General features: G+C 35.4%; 2 protein-coding genes across 15 annotated transcripts in view; both read right to left on the bottom strand.

Annotated features, from left to right (window-relative positions):
• Positions 1–901: 901 nt before the first annotated feature.
• LOC147292939 (putative disease resistance protein RGA3) lies at positions 902–17,389 on the bottom strand. 2 transcript variants are annotated; one of them, XM_086230783.1, is made up of 15 exons: positions 17,261–17,358; positions 15,977–17,178; positions 11,550–14,040; positions 11,285–11,394; positions 10,815–10,962; positions 10,643–10,699; positions 9,922–10,140; positions 9,366–9,550; positions 9,037–9,208; positions 8,835–8,889; positions 8,358–8,429; positions 7,658–7,801; positions 7,475–7,580; positions 1,248–1,364; positions 902–930 (listed from the first exon to the last, which is right to left on the bottom strand). In XM_086230783.1, the coding sequence occupies exons 1-4, from the start codon at positions 17,271–17,273 to the stop codon at positions 11,372–11,374; spliced, it is 3,729 nt and encodes a 1,242-aa protein (XP_086086909.1). In that variant the 5' UTR covers positions 17,274–17,358; the 3' UTR covers positions 902–930; positions 1,248–1,364; positions 7,475–7,580; positions 7,658–7,801; positions 8,358–8,429; positions 8,835–8,889; positions 9,037–9,208; positions 9,366–9,550; positions 9,922–10,140; positions 10,643–10,699; positions 10,815–10,962; positions 11,285–11,371. The 2 variants fall into 2 exon arrangements, with proteins under 2 accessions (XP_086086909.1, XP_086086910.1); XM_086230784.1 differs by lacking the exons at positions 902–930; positions 1,248–1,364; positions 7,475–7,580; ... (7 more) ...; positions 10,815–10,962; positions 11,285–11,394 and having other exon boundaries at positions 11,576–11,758; positions 11,875–14,040; positions 15,977–17,389.
• The window catches only part of LOC147292929 (SART-1 family protein DOT2-like), a 73,754-nt gene continuing 60,764 nt past the window's right edge, over positions 5,047–18,036 (bottom strand). For all 13 annotated transcript variants that reach the window (XM_086230796.1, XM_086230803.1, XM_086230795.1 and 10 more), the window contains 3 exons: positions 6,341–6,468; positions 5,600–6,047; positions 5,047–5,423 (listed from right to left, as the gene is read on the bottom strand). In XM_086230796.1, the coding sequence (XP_086086922.1) occupies positions 5,346–5,423; positions 5,600–6,047; positions 6,341–6,468 (654 nt within the window). In that variant the 3' untranslated portion in view covers positions 5,047–5,345. The remainder of the gene's footprint in view (positions 5,424–5,599; positions 6,048–6,340; positions 6,469–18,036) is intronic.

The raw sequence follows: 18,036 nt of genomic DNA, 5'->3' as shown, positions 1-18,036 counted from the left end.
TAGACTGGACAGGGCTAGTCAAATGCCCACATCAAAAGTTAAAATTCAATAGTACGTAACTACAAGATTAAGCCACAGTACAATTCAAGATTAACCTACAAAAAAACAAAAAGAAGAGCAATATTCAACCAAGAACTTTATATCATATAAGAGACATCAGATTAACGACATGTGCACAGCGTACTGATCAATGCTTGTAAGTAAATAGACAGAGGGCTCTTTATTCCTCACAGTCGCTTGAAAAGGCTTCGACCCCTCCCATGGAACTGATGGCTAAGCATCCGAAAGGCTTCCTTTGGTGTCAACTGGTGAAAAAAAGGTAATATGTCAGCACATATAGCAGAAATAATGCAACATAATCATTAATTAAGCAAACATGAAAATGTGTAATACAATTCTAGGACCATAATCACTCTCATGTAACAATGTTAAACCATATAAACATGTAACATATTGTAAAGGAACTGAACTGGAGAACTTACAGTTTGGCCAAATTCAACAGTTCTCTCAATGCTATCCACTTCTTGATAGACATTAGGTGGACGAGCAATACCTTTTCTGAGGGCTGCTCGCTCTTCAAGCAGATTCAGAACGCATAATAAGCCTTCATGGATAGTTCCATCGGAAACTATCTCGTCCTTATCTTCAGTAGCAGGGTGTTTGTGCTCATCCACATCTTTAACTTCAGTCCATCCACCAGGCTCATCCATTCTTTCTTTGAGGTATCCTCGTTCTTTAAACAGCTTCAGCACACCTGCTAAGCCTTTCCTGACTGCAACTTCATGGACCATTTCATGTGCAATATCAGCAGTAAGTTCAGCTTTCTCGTCTTCAGAATTTGTTTTCTCCTTGAGCTCTGGACTGCTACTAACCCATGCTAAAACCTCAGAGACGCCTTGTGCTTTCTTCTCCAATCTCTGTTCCTTTGTTCTGAATAAGAAAATTAATTACAAAATACAATTAGTATCAATTAAGGTTGTAAAATAATAAACTGACAGTTGATTCCCAGAAGAAGAATGATCACATGCTATCAATACCATCATCTCTGTCTTCCATTCAAATCATGTAATTCAGTTTAAAACAAAAACGATGTTGATTGAAAGAAATCAACAACCAGAGCCCAAGCATATTATGCATATTGTATATGAAATACAAGTTCTGAGCCAAAAATTGCACAAATTAGAACATAAAGGAAGATTTACTTACTTCAGAATGCGTGTAGATTCGATGTCTCTTTGTTTGACAACATCATCACTAGTATTGGTCCTGGAGCGCTTCAGGTCATCAATATTTCTAGTATCCTTTCCCTCGGCTCCTCTTCTTGTTGCTTGATTCGCACCCTTCCATGTCCATTTGCTCCAATCCTGGAATTTCAAAATGACGCTGCCCTCTTAACAGAATACTTGGCAATATCAATTCTAGCCCCTAACAAAGCTTTGGACCCTTCAGTGTAAAAAGGGTACTGCACCATTTGGTCGTCGTCACCATCCTCCATTGCAGCAGCAGAAGCAGAAGCTGCAGCCTGCTCCTCCTCATGAGCCTTCATCAGCCTCTCCAACTGGCCTTGCGAATCCAACTTCGCCATTATCATCCTCAACCTGTCTCGTCTCTCCATCTCTCTCTCCCCAAACAGAGTGATGGGCTCACCGAGCCGCCGAAGACGGGACCTCACCGCCATGTCGTTGGTGGGGACGGCGAGTTCTTGCTTTGCCTTCTCCTGCCGCTCCCTCACTTGTTTGCTCTCCTCCGATATCTCGTATTCCGGACCCGAAACGCCGGTACCCCAGGTGGGGCCCAGTTTGTCCGAGTCTATGTTGCTCGTGCTCGGCCTCGCTTCGCCATTTTGGGTCGCCGGCGGTCTGAGTACGGGAGCAGCGGCAGGTGGGTCTGCTATGGTTGATGAGGGTTTCTCGTCCACCATCGTCATGTTAGCTAACCGAGGGAGTTGCGGACACAGTTTTGCTCTCAGTAAAACATATAAACAAACACTTCCTGGGCAATATAGGAAAGGAGTCAGAATATAAACCCTTGCCTTCACTGAGCTTCTCTCTTCTCTCGTCCTCTTAGGATTTCACAGACTCCTTTACCAATTATGGGCTTCGTTTGGGTTGGGTTTTGCAAATGCATTATATTTTGAGCTAACTTTTGAGTTGCTTATTTAATTTCTAGTAAATAGGTTTTACACTTTGGATCTTAAGTATATGTAGATATCCCATATTTAAAACGTTTCAATATGAAACTTAAACTTAAAGTTTATGAAAATTGCATTGTGGTCATTTTGTTAACTTTTATATTAATTTTAATTGCATATAAAATGTGTGAGATTCATTTACATTGATATGGACAGTAAACTTACGCATGAACAAATAAAATAAATCATATAAACAAAAAAAAATTAAGAAAAGACAGTTAAATTATTATATATTAAAAATAGTGTAAATGAATCTCACATATGCTATAAATAGTCAAAATTAATAGAAAAGTAAACGGAATAGTCACATTGTAATTTTTATAAACTTTAAGTTCCATATTAAAACGTTTTGAATATCAGATACTAGTAAAAAATAACTTATATTTAAAGGATGTAAAGTATAAACAAGGAGTAAAATTTCGAAATTTTCGGCGAAATTTCGTTTTTTGAAGAGGGCAAAATTTTATCAAATACCAAAATATTTTCGTTAAAATTTTGGAAATTTCGACGAAAATTTCGACTTGGGGTGGGATTTTTCTGGGTTTCAGTGGGCTTCAGGCGGCATGGGGAGAGAGAGAGAGAGAGAGAGATGAGGTCGGAGAGAGAGAAAGAGATGAGAGAGATGAGATTGATCTGGCGGTGTGTGCGGCTGGAAGAGAGAGATGAGGTCGATCTGGTGGTGTGTGCGACTGGAAGAGAGAGATGAACTCGATCTGGTGTGTGAGGTTTGGTGTGTGCAGCTGGAAGAGAGAGATGAGGTTGGGGAGAAAGAGAGAAAAGCTAAAGCTTGATGAGTTAAAGCCTCAGACTAAGGAGTGAAGACGATCTGAGAGAGAGATGGTCGATCTGCCAATTAAAGCCTCAGAGAGAGAGAGATGGTCATTCTGCCAATTACTTGTTTCTAGGCACAGCCAATCAGCCAATCCAATTCCACTTCTTTTGGTTTTTGTCTTTTTTGTCATACTTTTAAGTTTTTAACATAACGTTTTTATTTTTATTTTTATTCCAAATTATTTTAACAATTTTAATTGATTTTAATTGATTTTGGGTTTTTAACTTTTTAAAACTCAAAATAGAAATGATCCAAAAGCCCCTCACAATCAAACGCACGTAACTTTTAAACTGTAGTTCCGATTCACAAACAGTTTGCGTGTATAGGTTTGTGAGCTCGAGTTATTTCCAATGGCACAAAAATTAAGATTAAAAACCCATTATTGAAAATAGTCAACTTTGGAATCAAACTAAATTATAAAAAATTTAATTACAACAAACATTTTTAAAAATAATCACTATCCAATTTTTTTGAAATTTGGAGAATTTGTGAAATTAAAATTTTAAGTAAATCGCTGTCACCGCTGCTGCACTGGGTTGGTTCTCTTTTAACTCAATTCGGCTCAATTTGATTATCAAAGACCATTTTCAAGTCCTTTTGAGTAAGCTTGCTACTTCTCGTTGCCACAATAGTGATTTATTCGTGTAATTTCATTATATAATTATTAATTAGTGAAACATTTTTTTAACAGTATTTGCCTCCAGCGCGCATTATATTCATCACATATCACATGACACCTACCATATAATTTGGTTTTTTCAATGTTTTTTATCATTGTAGTAGATAATATGTTAAATAAACATATGATAAAGTTTCATTCAAAATTTCAGTATTTTGATAATAATTTCCGTCGTTTCCGTCTAATTTTTGTCGAAATTTAAAAATCTTCAAAATTTCCGTCGAAATTTTCATCAAAATTTTCTCGAAACCCAAAATTTTATTCCTTGAGTATAAATGACCCTTAAACAAATTATTAATAATTGATTTGAGAGAAACCACTACCTCTTAATATTGAGAATGTGATAAATCTTGAGCCACTTTTCTTGGTGCTATCTTTCTTTTAGACATGAACATCTATGAATATCTAGCTCTTTTAATTTGGTGAGGCGTTTCATAGCTTTGACTTTAGGTAGATACATCACAATTCTCAATACACATGTGGGTAAGAGATGTAAGGCTGCTACACCAGATCTGGAAAAGCTTATACTCCATTCAAATTTTGTATGGTCGACAAAGTCTTAAATTTCGGTCCTGACAGAAATATAGAGGTCTAAAAACATAGAAATTTTGACAAGATATAATTATCAATAAACATTATGGAAATTGGGAAAAGAATAAGAAAATTATGAATATAACTTTATGAGATCTTTATTTAATCAATTATCTACTTCTAAGAAATGCACGTTTCTATGAAAATAGAATTATTAAGGGCCTATTTGGTATTCTATTCAATTTTTTATTTATTTTAAATGTAAGTTTTCAAAATTAATTTTTAAATTTAAAAAATGATGACAACTAAGAAAGAAAAAAATGTAAAAAAAAAAAAAGAAGAGAAAAATGATGTTTTATCATTTTTAAAAAGAGGCATATTTTTTAAAATGATCTACTAAACATTGTTTTTTTATATCAGAAGCTTGAGACTACAATATTTCGAAGAAATTAATTCCTTTGGAAGTAATGAATGCTTCACAGCAAATCAAAGTTTGAACAAATCCAAGACTTACATTGGAAGAATAAAAATGATCATCCTAAACCTATTTATTATATGGATTAGACTGGACAGGGCTAGTCAAATGCCCACATTAAAAGTTAAAATTCAATAGTACGTAACTACAAGATTAAGCCACAGTACAATTCAAGATTAACCTACAAAATTTAAATTGTAGTCGAAGTAGCATAAGCATGCGTTGCAAAACGAGAGCATGGTAATACAGAAAAACAGATTAAAATAAAACAATATACACACATGAATACATGTTCTCTATTTTCCTTTTGGTTTATAAAAGATCAATTTAATTTCTTTGAAGTTATACAGGAGCTACTTCCAATATATGAAAACCAACTTCAATATCTGAAAAACATACGCGATACGACTTTCCCTATGTTGATGCCTGACTTTCCAACTGATCGATGAATTCAAATAGACAAAGTATCAAATCCAGTGTTCTCAGAAGAGCAATATTCAAAGTAAGACAAAAAAACAAAAAGAAGAGCAATATTCAACCATGAACTTTATATCACATAAGAGATATCAGATTAACGACATGTGTACAGCGTACTGATCAATGCCTGTAAGTAAATAGGCAGAGGGCTCTTTATTCCTCACAGTCGCTTGAAAAGGCTTCGACCCCTCCCATGGAACTGATGACTAAGCATCTGAAAGGCTTCCTTTGGTGTCAACTGGTGAAAAAAAGGTAATATGTCAGCACATATACAGAAATAATGTAACATAATCATTAATTAAGCAAACATGAAAATGTGTAATACAATTCTAGGACCATAATCACTCTCATGTAACAATGTTAAACCATATAAACATGTAACATATTGTAAAGGAACTGGACTGGAGAACTTACAGTTTGGCCAAATTCAACAGTTCTCTCAATGCTATCCACTTCTTGATAGACATTAGGTGGACGAGCAATACCTTTTCTGAGGGCTGCTCGCTCTTCAAGCAGATTCAGAACGCATAATAAGCCTTCATGGATAGTTCCATCGGAAACTATCTCGTCCTTATCTTCAGTGGCAGGGTGTTTGTGCTCATCCACATCTTTAACTTCAGTCCATCCACCAGGCTCATCCATTCTTTCTTTGAGGTATTCTCGTTCTTTAAACAGCTTCAGCACACCTGCTAAGCCTTTCCTGACTGCAACTTCATGGACCATTTCATTTGCAATATCAGCAGTAAGTTCAGCTTTCTCGTCTTCAGAATTCGTTTTCTCCTTGAGCTCTGGACTGCTACTAACCCATGCTAAAACCTCAGAGACGCCTTGTGCTTTCTTCTCCAATCTCTCTTCCTTTGTTCTAAATAAGAAAATTAATTACAAAATAAAATTAGTATCAAGTAAGGTTGTAAAATAATAAACTGACAGTTGATTCCCAGAAGAAGAATTATCACATGCTATCAATACCATCATCTCTGTCTTCCATTCAAATCATATAATTCATTTTAAAACCAAAACGATGTTGATTGAAAATAATCAACAACCAGAGCCCAAGCACATAACCCAGATCGATATGTTATGCATACTGTATATGAAATACAAGTTCAGAGCCAAAAATTGCACAAATTAGAACAAAAAGGAAGATTTACTTACTTCAGAATGCATGTAGATTCGATGTCTCTTTGTTTTACAACATCATCACTAGTATTGGTCCTGGAGCGCTTCAGGTCATCAATATTTCTAGTATCCTTCTCTTTCCCTCGGCTCCTCTTCTTGTTGCTCCATGTCCATTTGCACCCTTCCATGTCCATTTGCTCCAATCCTGGAATTTCAGAATGAAAATATCAATTTCTGTTTATTTTACTAAAATTCAGGAGAACCAAACACAAACTGACCATAAAGGCAACATCTGCAGACTCAGAAACCCTAAACAAAACGGAATTTTATAAAAAAATTAAATGCTTCAGAAGAGACTGATACCTAAATCTCAACCTTCTAATGAGGAGGGATAAATCTTCTCAACCTTCTAAATCTAATGAATTGCCGAGTTATTTATTCGATAGATAAAAGCCCTAAATCTAATTAAATTAACACCTATGCTAATTCTAAAGGGAATTGATTAATTGAACCATACATTTTTCCTAATTCTAAATTACCCCTCTACTTTTAGACATTCTGCCATTTTGAACCTTTATAAAAATCTTGGCCACCTGATTAATCTACTCTTGCCACTTTGCTGGAAGCCTGTCATGCACTTCTTAAGTGCAGATGGTGCTGATGGTGTTGTGAGAATCATATTTATCGAGGGAGGAACAAGGTTCCTGATGGGGTTGTTTCCTTTGCTCTGTTTTTGAATTTGGGTTTATCCATTTTTGATGCTCTCTCTCTCTCTCTCTAAATTGTGGCCACCACGCACACCATGTTGGTCCACATTGCACCAAATTCTGGGTATTTTTCGTGCCCTTTAAAGGGCTCTCAAAAGGAGCAATGCAATTATGCATTTGATGCAAAGTTGAAAACCCATAAGAATATAACTGGATTTGGTGATGCAGTGTTAACATAAGTTTGTGTTGCAATTAAAGGGATCTAGCTTGCCAGTTTGTCCAAATCAATATGAGAACCAAACATGAATGCAAGTGCCAGGCATGACACATGCATAGGAATTTCTCATGATTCCTGACTCTGCCTGGTCAAAAATAACATCAAAACAACTAAACAAGAGATGTATAGAATAACTTTTAATTTTTCAAATGATGGTGAAAAGCTTGGAACTGCAGATTGTTTTACCTGATTTCTTGCACTACTACAGGTACACGACGTAGGACCAAATTAGACTCGGTAATAATGCTGGTGAAGGTATAAACTGTAGGCCTAGGGGCCATTATTCTGTAACCTGCAACCAAGACCATAAAACCTTCTATAAAAGGAACACTGAAACTAGGGCCCAAATAGTGATTGCATATAGTGTACCTGCAGTGCACTATGTATTGCACAGTTCTTCCTTTCAATTTACCTACAAATGATTTGAATAAGAAGTTTTCAGCAACTGAGACACTCCCCTCAGCACATCTTCACATAGGTTGAGTGATAAAATCATGATAGATTCTCCAAGAGCTGCAAAATGTTTCAAATTACAAGGCATGAGTTAACACAAACACACACATGCACTAATAGAGAGTCGGTGAGAACAGTGATGCTTAAGATGTATATATCTGTTGGTTGTTGCAACTTGCAAGCATACAAATACCAACAAAGTTTGTAGGAAACCACTTTTATGCTTGGACATGATGAAGGCCCTGGTGGGTTCAAAATGCTGCATGTTTGCATCAATCGAATTGTGCAACAGAGACTGCTGACTGCATTCCTTAAATTCCTTTTTCTTTGTCACTTCCAATTCTTTGTTCTATTCAATTTTACAACAGCTCATGCACCCTTACAGTGTAATTTCCTTGCTCTCTCTCTCTCTCTCTCTCTCTCTCTCTCTCTCTCTCTTGCATACACACACACTCTCTCCCTTTCTGTCTCTCTCACACATACACACACACACACACACTCTCTCTCTCTCTCTCTCTCTCTCTCTCTCTCTCCCCAGCCCACCTAACCAAAAAACCAAAAACAGAAATAATCAAATTAACAGTTAAAAATATTTTCCATATAGACAACAGATTACCTTAAACAAGTGGTCTACCAAGAAGTGTAATAAAGAACCCACAGATACCGAGAAGCATTGCCTTGTAACAATCTGTGCCATAAAAACATGTCCAACATGCCTTAGAACATATTCATATGCATTGTAATAACACATATAATTCTAAGCATCATGCAAGAGCTTAATTTAAAAAGGAACATGATATCAAAATAGGTGGCTAGCCAACTTGAGAACGACAGAAACAAATGTCTATTATTTAACAAAATCAACACAACATATCTTAGAAAAAAAAATCTCAAATGATAAGGACTCAAGCTAAACCTGTGGATACAAATATAAAACCTGTGAATACAAGTCAAGTACATATGGAAATGATATAAGTCAAGTATATAAATATGTGAATACAAGTCAACTATAAAAATACGGAAATGATTATATGGAAATGTATAATATGATGATTATATGCAGTAAGATGCAGGGGAAAGGGAACTGAAGTACCTAGAAGGAGTTTGCACTTATTGGTCATCACATGTTCTTCCAATTGAGTAAGAGCCTGCTGAAAACCAAAAAATTATGGCAAAATAATAGTAGATGCTAGCTGGAAAAAAAAATCCTAGGAAGTACATACACAAGTAAAAGATAGAGCAAAGGCAAGAGAATAGTACAAAGCACTGAAAAACTAGTGGTTTGGAAATCTTACTTTGTGCTACCATATATGCGGAGCTTCAAGCAATTGTGACCTGGGCTGCTCTCCTTGGTGCTGATAGGGACAGTCAAAAATCAGAAGCTCTTCTATAGACTCAGTTTGCACCTATTGAACATGAACTTTTTTTTCAATTGAGTAAGAGCCTCCTGAAAACCTACAAATTATGCTGAAACAAATATTTATTTCATTGGGAGAACAAGATATATTATAAGTATATTGATAAGGAAAAGATAGAGCAAAGTATAATGCATTGAAGACCTGATCGAATCAAACAACAGAGGAACATCAGAAGAGAATAGGAGGTGGTGGTTCAAAAAGCTTACATTTCTTCAATGCAAAACTTGGAGAAATTAGGAATTTGTTGTACTTATAACTAGAATGAAAGCATAGTGCAGCTGGGACACTCCCCAAGGCGCATCTTGAAAGTTGCAGACCATGGATATCCAACTAATGTGGTTTGTTCTTTGCTATGCATCCCATAGCTTCAATCATCTGTCTCAGGAAATTCCTGATTTAAGATGTTAAATTTGGTCAATGCCAAGGAAAAGAGAAAATATAATTAAGGATAACCAAGTTTTATTCTTTTTATAAGATTCAAAGAGCTTTTTTACAACAATAATCACACACTACTTTGAATTGTTTAGTTGCAGGGAAGAAATTCCTATCATGAAATTATTTTGTAGTTAAAAAATAAAAATAAAGAAGAAGAAAACATGACAGGCAGCTAAAGATAAATGGTTTCAGTCACCAGTGGGTAAACTAATTAAACAAGACAAACGAGATAAACAACAAGATAGCCAATAAGTTGAATAACTAGATGAAAATGGGAGAGATCAGAACAAATCACATATTATTAATTTGAGGAAGAATTAAACTTACACTTCATTCTTGGAATATGAGAAATTTTGGGCCACCCGGACGCTGATCTCATTGGTGCATCTAATCAATTAAATGTTTGTAAATCCTCCAAGACCGCGTGCGCATACTTAGAATGGATGCAGTCCAATCTCCAAAAAATAATTTGTAAATAACTTATCATCAACTTTTCAAACTGTGGAGCTTATCTTGTAAATAACTCAGGTTTCTTAACTCTGGATGCTGTTAAGATTAAGAATAATTAAATATGGTTTATTTTATTTAAAAGAAAAGATAATTCCTTGATGGGAACATATTGTGTAATTAATTGCACAAAAAAAGCACTATAAATTTATGCTCAGAACATAAAATCAGCACAGAATGAATACATTTGATTGCAAAGATATCAATGAAGGAATTTGACTGTTAAATCCCTTTAGAACTAAGAGGACTCAAGCTAGCTTGAGAACAACAAAAGTACATATGTATATTATTTACAAAAATCAATGCAATATTTCTTGGAAAAGTAAATATCTAAAATTATAAGGACCCCAGCTAAACCTGTGAATAATTGGAATAAATGATGCCAGTAAGTGATCAATGTTTTATTTTTTTGTTGGAATCAATTAATGTTATAATTTTATAGAAATGTATAATATGATTATTAGGGAAATTCTCATGACTTACTGTCACCAATTAACTTGTACAACTATGCAGTGACGGAGGGGAAAGGGAACTCAAGTACCTGCACTTAGTTTGCACCTACGCACATCACATGTTCTTCCAATTGAGTAAGAGCCACCTGAAAACCAACAAATTAGGAACATCAGAAGAGTACAAAACATTGAAAAGCTAGTTAAATCTAATCAAAGAGGAACATCAAAAAAGAAGAGGAGGTAGTGGTTTGGAAATCTTACTTCGTGCAACAACGCAAAACTTCAAGCAATTAGGATGAAAGTAATCTTGCACATGCCACTGGGGCACATACTCTCCCTAGGCGCATCTTTCTGATGAAGGATGAAAGCACGCGTATTCAACAATGGTAGAAGATGGTTTGTGAGGTATCTGCAGAAGATGTTTGGTCAAATGCTGTAATAAAGAAAAAAGATACGGACCCATAAACAAGTTTCTTTCTAAAATGCTTCAAAAACCATTTTCTCAACAATAATCGCACACTGCTTTGAAATGTTTTGTAGTGGAGAATGAAAATCATTTCATGAGAATCTGTATTTAAAGTAAAACGTGACACGCACAAAATTGAACAAATCATGAATAATTGATTTGAGAAAAAACAAAATACCTAGAATATTTGGAATGTGAGAAATCTAGTTTATTTGGTCTAAAAGAAAGGTTAATCTCATCATGTGGTTTATCGGGCCAGAAGTACCTGGACTAAGTTTGCACCTATTGCACATTCACTTGCTCTTTCCACTTGACAGTACTCCCCGGTACGTACATCTTGCAGATTGTCTAATTACCAATGCCAGAGGTCCAAACCTGTTAAGGTTTAGTCATAAGGTTTAGTCAAGTGCTGAAGAAAGGAAATAAAATATAAAGATAACAATCGCATACTGCTTTTAAATGTTTTGTAGTGGGGAATGACATTTCTGTCAAGAGAATCATGAGTAATTGATTTGAGAAAAACAAAATACCTTCAATATAAGGAATGTGAGAAATCTTGTGCCATTCTGGGGTGCGTCTTTCCATTAAACGGGGACATTCATCAATCTTTAGCTCTTCTAACTTGGTGAGGCGTTTCATAGCTTTGGCTGTAGGTAGGTACATCAGATTTTTACAATGTTCAATACACAGCTCGGTAAGAGATGTAAGTCTGCCCAACCAGTTTGGAAAAGCCTCCACTCTGTCAAAAGATGATATAGTCAAAGATGTTAGAGAAGTGAAGTGTTGAATTTGTTGGGGCAGAGACTTGAGCTTAGGCCACCCCCGCAACGTTAATGCTTTGAGTTGTGGTACAACCTCAAAATTGGGGAAAGAATCCAGCTCCTCCCAGAACATTCCAATGTCCATATCTTCCAAACGAGTGAGACAATGTAGGCCCAATGGCAAATATTGTAATTTCCCACAACCGTGTATTCTGAGAGAGGAAAGAGATTGCAACTTGGATACGTCTTCTGCCACTGATATCAAATTGCCGCAGGACACGATTAACAAGTCCTCAAGAAGGGATGTGAGATTGTGAATTGACGTCAGATTAGCGCAACTATCTATATTCAATGTCTGAGATTGTAACCCACTCGGCAGGCTTGATAATTTCTCACATCTCCAAATCTTCACTATGCGGAGAGATGGGATGCCCTGTGTAATTGGAATCGACTCTAGACTACCACAGTTTCTTATAGTCAGCTCCTCAAGAAGGACTGTGTCTAGCCCATCAGGTAAATGCCTCAGCTTCTGACAACCACCAATATACAGCGACTGAAGATTCTGGTTGTTTTCAAACATCCTTTCCGGCAAAGAAATAAGCTCCTCAACACCTGTTATGTTGAGGGAAGTGAGAGTGGTTAGTTGACTGCTCATAATATTTTCTATTGGCCTCGCATTGTCAATACCATCTATCTCCAACTTCTTGAGAGATGGAAAATGGCTGGGAGCATTTCTCAATTGCTTACAACCAGATAGAGTCAACTCCTCAAGGCAGGGAAACACAACTACTTTTTCTGTAGGCATCACTACCACTTCCATCCATTCACTTAGCATCCCGCACTTACGAATTTTCAAGGTTTTCAATGCTGGAAACAAAACCCTTGTCTCATTCCTTGTTGTCGTACTAGTTGTACCGGAAACACTGTTATACCCATAAAATTCAACTCCCAGGCATTTTAGCTTAGGCATATAGCCAATCACAACATGTATAAGATTTGGCAAATGACCAAGCATTGGGATTTCTTCACATTCCCTGCAATTCCATAAGTAAATATTTTTCAAATTGAGTGGCAGCCCACTCATCATCCATGATGCAAATTTAGCACCCATGAAGTTGTCAATCTTTAAGCTTTCCAGATTACAGGGCGGTTGGAGGCCTTCTAATACATCCTTGTCATTGTTGCTGCTTTGCCTGTGATCCGTCCATTCAAATCTGAACTGGCGTATGCTTGCTTTCCCCACTAAATTAGCTTTCTTCGCTTCTTCTCCATTTCTCACAAGTTGCAAATTTCTTATAATTAATTCACCTTTCAATTGGTCTAAGTCACCCAGCTCCTCAATTCCATAACTTGTCGCCCCACCCAGAGTATAATGAGATAATGTTTGCAGATGAGTCAATCGCCTCATCCGAAATGGAACTTCATCAATATAATTATTAAAATAAACATGCCTCAAGTTGATCAAATTTTCCAGTTCCTTGGGAAACTTTTTGAGATTGTAACAGTCCATTCTTAATGTCTGTAGCTTGTAGAGCTTTCCAATAGATTTGGGGAGTGCTTTGATTCTTGTTCCCGAGACGTCCAAATTCCTCAAGTGTCTCAATTCACCAATTGAAATTGGCAACTCATCAATATCAGCCTTATATAAATTTAAAACACGCAAAGCTCTAAACCTTGGGAAGATGCTTTCATGGACCTTGTCATCATTCAAAAACAATGAGCGCAACTTTCTCACACTTCTTCTTGGCAATATCCCTTCTAGCTTTGAAGTAGGAATCCATGCAACATGTCGAATCTCAGAGTTGGATACTTCATTCTCATTGAAGTCCTGCACCGCCAAGATCTCAGATTTTGATACTTGTTTGGCAAGATCATGCACAAGATCATGCATCTTGCAACTGGTAATAACGCCAAACTCATCTTTTGTAACATCTTGAAATAAGGAGTTTTCCAATAGAATATTAAAATATTCATTGCCTATGTCTTCCATCACTAGTTTGCTTTTGTCAGGAGAAGGGTGAAGTAATTCATGAGCCATCCAAAGTTGGATCAACTTTTCTCTTTCTATTTCGAAATCTTTCATAAACATTGAGCAATATGCAAAACACTGTTTCAAAGATGGTGATTTCAAATTATCAAAACTCAACTTTAAAACCGACATGATTTTCTCCTCTTCTTTTGGCAAGTCCCATATTCTACTTTCTTTAATTGACAACCATTCATCTGTAGTGTGTTTAGAACGCAACATGCTTCCCAAAATCTGTTAATATTCAATAGGGTAAAATCATTAATTAATAGTAACAAAAGAAAAAAATAGTAGATTAATCAAAGTTGACAATATTTCAACCTTCTTTTGGATACTACGTGTAACATATACTCCTGCACTCCATTTTTTCTGTTAGAGCTGCTTTTTTTTTTTTTTTTTTGTTCTGTTTTCTTTTTTACAAACTTTGTTAGAGTCATACATGTGTTTATGAAACAATTTATGACTATATATGTATGGCTTAGTAATTAGTAGTAATATTGCACTTAAAAGTGATGTTGGAATAAATTTTTTTCCTTCATCGATTGTTATAAAATGAGGAAAGAACTCCTTGCCCAATTTTTGTTTAGAAAACCCGAAGTAAAAAAAGGAATAGAAAATTAGAATTAAATACTAAATCCCAATAATTTTTTGGTATAGCATGAAGACCATATAATATTTTAATTGAACTACTAAATTTAAATGTAGTTTTTTAGATTAGGTCACAAATATGTTTGCCCCTTTGATTTAAGCCTTTTCCATTTGACATTTTTATCCTTTGGCCCACATATGATAGGTGTTAGTTAAAATTTATAAGGTTTTGACAAAATTGCCCTTGAGGCTTTTATATTATCTTGAAAATTTGCTAATGTAGTCTCAACTTCACATTTAATTGTGACTGTACGACACTTACAACTTCAAATTTAGTTGTGACTGAACGACAGTCACATCTAAGTTGTGAGACAGTCACAGTTAAGTTGTGACTTAATTGAATTTTTTTTAGAGAAATTATATTTCAATATAGTATAAATAGAGGTCAAAACTTACAATATAGTATAAATAGAGGTCAAAACAATACTTTTACTCAAAATAATACATAGTATAGTGGTGTAAGTTCTCCTTTTCAATTTACCAAGAGTCACAATTAAGTTGTGACTGGATTATTTTTTTTTTAATACAATATAGTATAAATTAATGCAATATTTGTGATGTGATATTATTTTTGTTTTTTTATTGTAGTGGCATGTGATGTAATATTTGTAAATTCTAATACCTTTTACTTTATTATTTTGTTTGATTTTTCAACTAGTACATAATCTAAAATGTTATATAATTTTGGTATCTAAACTAAAAAATTATTGAAATTTAATAGTTAAAATCAATGGACCTAAAAAGGAAATAAAGAATATCAGAAGTAATTTGTGGGTTGGAACTTTATTAATAACAAATAAGAATTGAAAGCAATTAAAAAGCCTAAATTAACTTCAAATCTATAATATAATAAAGGGTCATTTACACTTTACACCTCTCAAGTATAGGTCATTTTTCACTTTGGTATCCGATGTTCAAAACGTTTCAATGTGAAACCTAAAGTTTATAAAAATTACAATGTGCCCCTTCCGTTAAATTTTCTGTTAATTTTGACTGCATATAGCATGTGTGTGATTCATTTACACTAATGAAGACAATAAATTTACGCTATGTGGGAAAAAAAAAACAAATTAAAAAAGCCAGCTAAAATTTTATAGGTTAAAAAAATAAAAATCAATTAAAAAAATAAAAAAATAAAAACTGGGAACGAAAGAGATGAGGGAGTAGGGAGAGGTAGGGATGAACGAGATAATTTTTTTTATTTAGTTTCAATGTTATCTTTTAATTTTTTTAATATATAATAATTTAAATGTCTTTTTATAATTTCTTTTTTATTTATTTGGTTTATTTTTAATGTTCACGAGGCGTAAATTTACTGTCTACATCAATGTAAATGAATCTCACATATGTTATATGCAGTCAAAATTAACAGAAAAGTTAACGTAAAGAGCACATTGTAATTTTCATAAACTTTAAGTTTTACAGTGATACGTTTTGAACATCGGGTACTAAAGTGAAAAACGATCTATACTTGGGGAGTATAAAGTGTAATTCACTCTATAATAAATAATAGTATACATACCTTTGCCACCAATGGTACTCCTGCACACTTTTTGGCAATCTCTTCTCCAATTTGCTGTATATGCGAGTCTATTGGAGCACTACCATTTGGAAATGCTCTATCCATTATTATGGACCGACATTCATCAACAGATAGATTTTCCAATTCACACCTATAGTTACCAGGTGTTTCTGTGATTGATGCAACTTTGGCACTGCGGGTAGTGACAATGATGCTGCTTCCTCGAGTAGAATTAAGTTTTGACAAACAACTCATGATCAAAGTGTTCCATTTATCCTCATCTTCATTCCATACGTCATCGAGTATGAGAAGATATTTTTTCCCAGTCAACTCTTCTTGGAGGGTTTTGATCAATGCATCTCGACTTTCTCGTACGGCTTTTGTTGAGTTGAGTGATTCCAACATCCGAATGAGAATCGAATTGACATGAAAGGGGTCAGATACACACACCCAAATTTTTTTATCAAAATATTTATCCACATCAGGCTTATTGTATACTTCCTTGGCCAAAGTTGTCTTGCCTAGGCCTGCAATTCCAACAATGGCCATAATCGAAAGATTTTCCTCATTATTGGAGTTGATCAAGGTTGCAATTATGTCTGACACAGCTCCCTCCCTTCCAACCATGTTTTCATCTTCGTCAATGGAAGAGATGGTTTCTCTGTCCACTCTAATTCCATGAGGGGTTTCATGGTCTTCGATTTTTGAAACTAGTCCAACAAAAGCTGCGTCCTTCTTGAGATCCTCCAAAGATTTTTTGATTTTCTGAATTTGATGTGCCATTTTTTGCTTGGAGAAGAAGTTGAGCACCTTTCTCTTGGTACGGTTTTGCAGCTCCACTTTTTGGCGGAGAAATTCATATTCGATTTGCTCCAGCACATCGTCTGCATCATCAGCTACGGCTTTGAGCTTCTTGAGCCAGTCTTCCACTAACTTGGCACGATCTTGTGGTGGGTGGGAAGCAGCATCTAAGAAACCTTGAATGGTGGACAATGATTGGCGGAGCTCTGTTAGCTCTGTTTTGAATCCCCAGGCAAGACTGAGTTCATGAGCAGCAAGTGAAGCCACCTTCCCCAGTATTCCCTCCACAGAAAAAGTAAAGAGAGAATCCAACATCTTTCCTTCCATACTCAAACAGACACAAGGAGCTAGCAGTAGCAGAGAAATTAGATAGAGGGACGGAGAAGTAAGCAAAGAGCAGTCTGAGCAGAGAACAATGCACAAGTGAGGAAAGTGAGAAGAGATGGAAGACGCACAAGTAGTTCTCATAATTGAGAGACTTACAGCTAGACTTCATTATTGGTGGCCCCACTCCTTCTTTTTCTTTCTGCAAACCTTTTTTTATTGGCCATCTGCTTTCTGCAAACCTTGACCATCTACAAGTTTCCAAATCGTCTGCAAACCTTTCTTCAACTAAAAGGTTGCACTAAGAAATAGGTTCACAAAGAAATCAGCAAAGTGAAAAGAAAGCCACAAAAATTTGTCCATGGTCTTAGCGGGCTATCCGTATGCATGTGTGGTAACCATCTATGCACTGAGAACCATACATCCCTTATCACATCTTTCACAAAATGACATATTAATTAGTGTGAACATCAAGATCTTTCTGTATGATAGAATTTTGTCAATATCACTTGAGTTGAACAATAACAATTAATTCATGCTTATACGTGGACCAAGCATGAGATAATCATTATTGAACAAAAACTGACTTCTTTATGGGATTTATTTTTTTTTTTTTGCAGAATTCTTTTATCATATATAGAGAGAAAGCAACACATACAGGCATATATAAAGCCTATACTGCTTGTAACGTGTAAATAAACAATCACATATTATATATAGGGATTAATACCATTTTGCTCCCCCGATTATTACACTTGTATCAGTTTGCTCCCCAGACTTCTAATTTGGAAAATTAAGGACTCTGACTTTTTCAATTTTGCCAATTGAGGTTCTTTTGTCAATTTACACATTTTTTATCCAAATCTTTGAGGGCAAAATGGTCCCTTCCAATTAGATCTTATCATTTTTTCCTCTTGCATCATTTTTCCTCTTTT

This window comes from Dryas octopetala, chromosome 2 (genome assembly GCF_963921425.1).
Source record: "Dryas octopetala chromosome 2, drDryOcto1.1, whole genome shotgun sequence".
Taxonomy (NCBI): domain Eukaryota; kingdom Viridiplantae; phylum Streptophyta; class Magnoliopsida; order Rosales; family Rosaceae; genus Dryas; species Dryas octopetala.
Note: the sequence above shows the minus strand (reverse complement) of the source record. Positions and strands in the feature narration are given on the sequence as shown.